This window comes from Paramisgurnus dabryanus, chromosome 22 (genome assembly GCF_030506205.2).
Source record: "Paramisgurnus dabryanus chromosome 22, PD_genome_1.1, whole genome shotgun sequence".
NCBI classification, from domain to species: domain Eukaryota; kingdom Metazoa; phylum Chordata; class Actinopteri; order Cypriniformes; family Cobitidae; genus Paramisgurnus; species Paramisgurnus dabryanus.
In genome coordinates, this window is record NC_133358.1 from 12,075,377 (window position 1) to 12,082,607 (window position 7,231).

At 43.8% G+C, this 7,231-nt stretch overlaps 1 protein-coding gene across 1 annotated transcript; it reads right to left on the minus strand.

Moving 5' to 3' along the window:
* Window positions 1–1,671, minus strand: LOC141281450 (uncharacterized). Its single transcript, XM_073813222.1, has 2 exons — window positions 1,644–1,671; window positions 1–1,501 (listed from the first exon to the last, which is right to left on the minus strand). The coding sequence occupies exon 2, from the start codon at window positions 967–969 to the stop codon at window positions 1–3; it is 969 nt and encodes a 322-aa protein (XP_073669323.1). The 5' UTR covers window positions 970–1,501; window positions 1,644–1,671.
* Between the last annotated feature and the right edge of the window lie 5,560 nt (window positions 1,672–7,231).

Genomic DNA, 7,231 nt, shown 5'->3' on the forward strand with positions numbered 1-7,231 from the left:
TTAAAAACCCCCCTCGGAGGCTCTTCGTGGTCCGCACTGCCTACTCACATGCCCCGCGGTCCCACACCGATTGCAAATAGGTCTCCCTTGCTCGTCCCACTCGAACCTAGGCCGACTAGTCTGCCAGGGTTGCCCCATCCTACCTCGGCCTCGATCGGAGTACATCCGTTCCCGGGGGGCGGGCCCTTCTTCTTTCCTACCCGGCCCTAGGCGTAGCTCCCCTACCAGGGTCTTCGTTAGTTCGGCCATCTGGTCTCGCACATCCTTTAGGAGTTCCATCTTCAATGCTTGTTTCCAGTCGGTTACTTCCGAGGCTGCCGCCGGACCACTCACCGCTGCGCACACGGGGGCCTCCTTCACTTCCGCCTGGTCACCTTCCAAGGCCATGGCCTCCTTTTTCAGGTCATCGAACGTGAGCTCCGGATCTCGTCTAAACTGCACTCGGAGGTTTTGACGTAGGGGCCCCTCTCGTAGCCCTAGCAGGAACTGGTCCCTTAACAGGGTCTCCTCGTCTCCTAACCCATGGTCTCGTCGTCGCTGTAGACGTGTATACTGTTCACGCAGCTTCAGGGCGAAGGCTCGAATAGTCTGGTGGGGACCCTGCTTGCAATTGAAGAACTGCGCCCTCAGGACGGCCACAGGGGTGGTGTCCCCATACTGCTCGGTGAGGAAGTGGAATATGGTCTGAGCGGTGGCTCGAACGGCTTCGGGGGCGGCTTGTACTTCTCGCCGGGCTTCCCCTCCTAGTGAGTTTAATACAAACTGCTGTTGTTGACTGGCACTCAGCCCCTGAAGGCCGGCCAGATACTCAAGCTGGGCCCTCCACTCAGTTAAACGAACCTCGGACTCGACCCCATTATACTTCTGTACCCAGGGGTTTCCCAGGAACACGGGCATAGTACGGGGTGGGGTTTCCAGCCTTTCAGGCACAACACGGGGCGGGGCTTCGGGCAACTCGTCGTCGGCCATTGGAGGGCCTTGGTCGCTCAACTCGAGGTGGAGCCCTGCCGACTACGCCAAATCTGTCACACCCCGAGGGCGGACCCAACTGTGCTAAGGGTCACACCCCTCTCAACTCTTCCGCCTCGAGGAGTTTCCCAAGACCACCCCAATGACCAGACAGACGAGTATACTATAATTAAAATAAACTTTATTAAATATTTAAAAGGAAAGGGGGGAAAGGGGGAAGGGCAATTTAAAACTAATGTGTCTCTTCCTCGCCTCCAGGGCCACTTAAGGGAAAGACTGGGGACAGGGGCTCCGTAGGGGCTCTGGCCCAACAATCCGTGGCGCGCTCCGCTTCTCCTGGAGGCAGAATCAAACAAAAGTCAGACAAGATAAAGTACTTTGATGCCAAACGCTGTTCGTCCACCCGAGACCTTCGGCAGAACAGGTAAGTAAGGGTTTGCACACAGGTCAAGTTTACTCCACAGGTTACGCTATCCCCGGGGCTGAAGGCCCTTCCTCCACGCAGGGGTTCACTTGGACAGGTAGGTATCTGCTGGGAGCACAGAACAGTTTTACTTCACAGGTTATGTTACTCACAGCGCTGGGGGATCTCCGTGTACACAGGACATCACAGGTACAGGTAGGTAATTGCTCTAAGCACAGAACAGGTTAACTTCACAGGTCACGTTACTCACAGCACTGGGGATTTTCGTTCACACACAGAGCTTCACTGGTACAGGTAGATATCTGCTATAAGCACAGAACAGGTTTACTTCACAGGTCACGTTACTCACAGCACTGGGGATCTTCGTACACACACAGAGCTTCACTTGTACAGGTAGGTATTTGCTATAAGCACAGAACAGGTTTACTTCACAGGTCACGTTACTCACAGCGCTGGGGATCTTCGTACACACACAGAGCTTCACTTGTACAGGTAGGTATTTGCTATAAGCACAGAACAGGTTTACTTCACAGGTCACGTTACTCACAGCGCTGGGGATCTTCGTACACACACAGAGCTTCACTTGTACAGGTAGGTATTTGCTATAAGCACAGAACAGGTTTACTTTACAGGTCACGTTACTCACAGTACTGGGGATCTTCGTACACACACAGAGCTTCACTTGTACAGGTAGGTATTTGCTATAAGCACAGAACAGGTTTACTTTACAGGTCACGTTACTCACAGTACTGGGGATCTTCGTACACACACAGAGCTTCACTTGTACAGGTAGGTATTTGCTATAAGCACAGAACAGGTTTACTTTACAAGTCACGTTACTCACAGTACTGGGGATCTTCGTACACAGAGCTTTCCTTACAAACAGTGGGCTTTCGCTACAGTGCTGGTACACCGTATTCCTTCGCCCATCCACTCAAACTGTCCGGGCGTCGTAGGGACTAGTGGGGCTGATGACACGGAGCCGAACGCTTCCCGAACTCCCCCTCCTTCTTCACCAACCGGGGTCACGAGTTGGGGCGAACTTTCGTCGGGGCTCCGCTCACCACGAGCTTCTGGTGGAAAGGTCAGTACACCCACTGCTACAACCCACAGTCCGCACAGTACACTCTTGGTAATACTCACTGGGCTTCACCACTGTCTGCTCTATGGATAAACGAAGCTCTCGTGGACACACCCCGGGCACAGGGCTAAATATTCTCGCTCTCCTTAGGACCCAGGCCACAACGGATGTCGTCGTCTCGCGACTCGTCTGAGGCTAGGCAGTTTGAACGCTACAAGCACAGCATACACACAGCAAGTAAAGCGTAAACACCATCAATCAGTGAAACTCACCCACAGCACTCTTATAAACTTCACGTGGTTTTTAAATCGCCCTTGCCACCTGGCTACGACGACCTCGAGAGGATGGTTGGGCAGTAACTGGACCGCCAATGAGAGTAAGATGTGTGTAATCACAGGCCCGGCGTGTTGATTCCTCTCCCCTGGCTCACCTGTGTTTCCGTTTCCCCACAGGGCCACTGTTCTACTAGCGAACGGTGCTTCCTATCAGGTCCTTCGTCCGTACTTCCGGCCAACCCACGGCTCACCCACGCTGTCCTCTCCAGTGGGGCCAGGGACCTCAAAAACACAAAGGAACACACCAAAACAACTCTTCGTACAAGTATGGCTCAGATAAGTACCGCATCGGTTACTCACGCTTAGTTGTCCACAACTGTTATTCGCTACACTCTTGATGGCTCTGTGTTCACTCCTTCTCTGATGAAACTCCTCAATATTCCTTCGTCAACTGACTGTCCCTTTCTTCTCTCTTCCCCAATAGCACGATCCAACCAGCCTGGTTCATCTGCAAAGCAGCAACACAGCGTAGACAAAGTACACCACAAGCACCCCGTTTGATGTCTACAAAGGTCTTTTTATACGCTGACTCTTCTCCTCGTCAGCCTACCAGCGACCGCTGTGCAAATTATCCCCACCTGCGCGCAATCAGGCGTAATTTGACTTCGGGGAAACCCCGGAAATGAAATGTGGAAGCCGGGTTCCGCCCGTCGTTCATTCAAAATGTGGAAGCCGGGTTCCGCCCGTCGTTCATTCAAAACGTCACCTGTGACACTATTTAACACATTATGTGTTATTTTGATACGTTGTGTATCATTTTGAGTTGATTTTGTATTCAAAAAAATAAAAGGGACAACAAAAGATGTGTTAAAACAACACAAAATGTGTTGTTCCAATAATAACACAGAGATGTGTCAAAGATTTTAAGAGTGTTTTCAATGTTCGTCTCAATCTTTATCCCCATCAATATAAAATAGCTTTCAATATATGAAGCATCTATGTTTTTTTATTTTGTTTTATTAATTCATTATTCTACATTCATGGAAAGAAATAAAAAAGTTTGAACGTGTTAACTTTCAGACCAGATACTACAGTACATGAAAATACATGGCAAAAACTAAACGCAAAAACTTTGTGCTTAGAGCAGTTTTTTTGACAATACAACATTTGACCAGCAGGGTGCGGTGTCGGATGAGAAATTATTTAAGTTCACTCACCTCCCTAAAGCTTACCATCTATCAGATATTAAGCAAATGCTTTCTTGTAGATTATGTTTACACATTAGATTTATGAAAATGTTTGTGGCGACTTTTTTTGTGTGTATTATATACAAATGGAAAGATTAAAAGTTCAAAGTCTCCATTAAATTCATTTTAAGAATTATACACTGGGAATTACCATACAGAAAAGCAATAAACACATTATTCGTGCATAAACAAAAATATTTATTTTTAAACAAATGCAAAACTACAATTGTAGACTCAAATAATTGGAAAACAATATGTTTTTTAGTATTTTTTTATAGCTCAACAACAATACTAATTGTAGATGAAATGATTTATGTCACACCTGTAAAATGCATTAACAGGGTTCATGTCTCTATAGCTCTGTAGTTAAATGTTTCATGCAAACATTCAAAGACAATCTGTAAGACTACATGACTGAACATGACACTTCTGAACCCAAAACAGAAACACTTGTTTTTGGACCAATTGAGAATCCAGTTCCAAGGAATTTTGCCTCGACACCACCCAGACCTATAGATGCACCTGTATCAACTCCAAGTCCCACCTTAACACCAACTGGACCGGCTTTGGCTGATGCACTGGCAATTTCGGCCCGAGCCATTGCTCCGACTCCAACAACACTTGCTTCAGCTCCGGCCGAGGCTTTGGGCCCATTGACTTCTTCCTTTACCACACTGACTTCAATACAAACACGGCCAACTCCTGCTTCTGCATAAACTCCGGCTTTGGGAATTCTCTCCATTGGTTTGTTTGTCAAACCTACCGCATATTTTCTACATCGAGCATAATTGAATTCTGCAGTGGCACATCCTGGTCTGTCAATAGTGTCAATGGTGTTTATGATGTCTATGATGTCAACTTTAGCTGAAACAAGCTGAACATTTGTTTTTTTTGTAGTTTCCTTTTTGATTTTCCATGTGTCTTTCTTGAGCAATTTTTTATTGACTTCACTATAAACATGATAATCTATTGGGTGCTGTCCTCCTCGTAGCCGTTTTTTGTAAATTATGTCAGATTTTTCATCTGCGAAGAATAGAAATAAGCTTTAATGCAATGCACACAAAGACATAAAAAATAACATGCCTGTAACATGTCATAGCTTCCTTTTAACAATGCATGTTGATAAAGTCTTAATGATCAGTCTGTCACTCAAAGACTGCCAAATATGTTGTGAATTAACACTTTTGCTACTGAAACATAAGGCGAGATGCAGGACAGCAGGTAGGTGACAAAGTATTGTAAAATAAATAACCAGATTTTATTGATTAATCTTAGTTGTATTTCAATGCTCGGTCTGTTTTGTCTGACTAGTAACAGATTCAACAGGTGTTATTACACAAAACAAAGACTTTTTAGCTTCACAAAATTCCCCTGTAAAAACCTTAAAATTGAGACATTCCCTTATATATACTACTTAAAGATAATATAAACAAATAAAACATGAAACTGTAATGGAAAAATAAGATATCGAAAAGCTACAATATCGGGTCGTTTGGTAGAAATTTGTGTATTTGATGTGTTTTTTTTATTTTGAAAGAGATCATTTGGAAAGTAATGAACATATATGACACAGTTCTTTCTTGTATTAGGAAAGTACAATATACACAAAACAAATTGGGCCTTTTGTAAACAAAATCTGTTATATTTTATGAATTATTTAAATTCATACAATCCCTCTTGGAAAAGGTTAAAAAAGCTCTGAAAACGTATTTTAAAAGTACAACATTTTCTGTAAATCTTTTTTTTCTCTGGAAACACATTTGATTAATACCTCTTGTTGATGTGGCATTAAGCACAATGAGATTTTTATATGCAAAATAAACATTAATTACGCATTCAGTTAGTTCTGTTTAATCTACTTTTGCTTTTACTTGGTACCAAAATCTTATTACATAATTAGATCAAGTATAAATCACCTTAAATAAAAAACAACACTAAAATGTAGAGTTCTGCCAAGTGACCAACTTTTAAATAGCACTTACCATTTTCATTATGTCTATGGTTGTGGAAATGTCGGTTTGAAGACATTATTGGGCGTCAAAAGGTGAAGGTCGTAGCAGGTATTTGGTGATGCAGTGTCTCGGACTCGGTCCTATAAAACAGAGGTCCCAACCACCGGATCTATGAAACAGAGGTCCCAACCACCGGATCGCGTACAGTATAAAAGCTACGTAATAGCCCAATTGTGTGTTTTTGTCCTGTAAGTGCCGTCTGCCGACTTCAGATAACAGGGCCGCGCTCTCTATTTCACTTTCTCTTTCTCTCTCTCTACCAGCGCATCGTCGATCACATTGCTGTCATGAGTTCTAAAACAGGGATGTGCACAGGGGGGCGGCCCGGTGGCTAGAGCCACTGCCCCTTTGCCCTAATCGGCTGAGGTGCCCCTCTCACCCGCCAACCCTGAACCCTGGTCAAAGTGTTCTGTTACCGCTCGTCAAAAGATAGGGTACACTCTAAAAAAAATAATCTGAAAAAAAAGGGATAATGTCCTGGCATAAAATTACCGGTACTTTTTCCATTGTTTACAGGCATTTCCATTTATTAAAAAACTGAACATTCTGTAGATTTATAGAACACTGTACGTAGATTTACAGAACATTGTCCGTAGCCTTTAGGGACACTTCAATCCGCCTATGAAACGCAACAATGGTGACAATCAACAACAAAGCTTCATGCTGCAATGCATGCTGGGTACCAGGATTGTAGAAAACTCTTTCTTACCATTTACTGTCACCATTGTTGTGATTTGTATCCAAAGTGTTGATGTCTCTCTGAAGCAAAAACTGACACATTTGCAGCAATCTTATTCAATACACTGTGTTTATAATCGGCATAGAGTGTCACATAGAGTGTAGATTTTAGTTCTTTATTCTTATTTTATCATTTTATATTTAAATGTTAGGCAGCATAACATACAAACAATCAAGCTTAGAAGACATGACAGATTTTTTCCTCCTTCGAACAAGTTGGAATTGCTAAAAGCAAAAACCACTGTTGTAAAGATTTAATGTGATAAATGTTGTGGTAAATATCCATTTGACTTACACGCCACGTCAGAAAGAAGATTTGTCTACTAAATCACATGTGTGGATGCTGGAATAGTTGAACACTTGTATCTTGTTTTGACAGCATTTGTTTAGAAGTTAAACACCATGTTAGAAAATAACTCTGCAAGTTGTAATTTTAGGTTTCAAACAGAGATGGTGATAGAGAGGCAAAAGTGAAAGATTGCAGC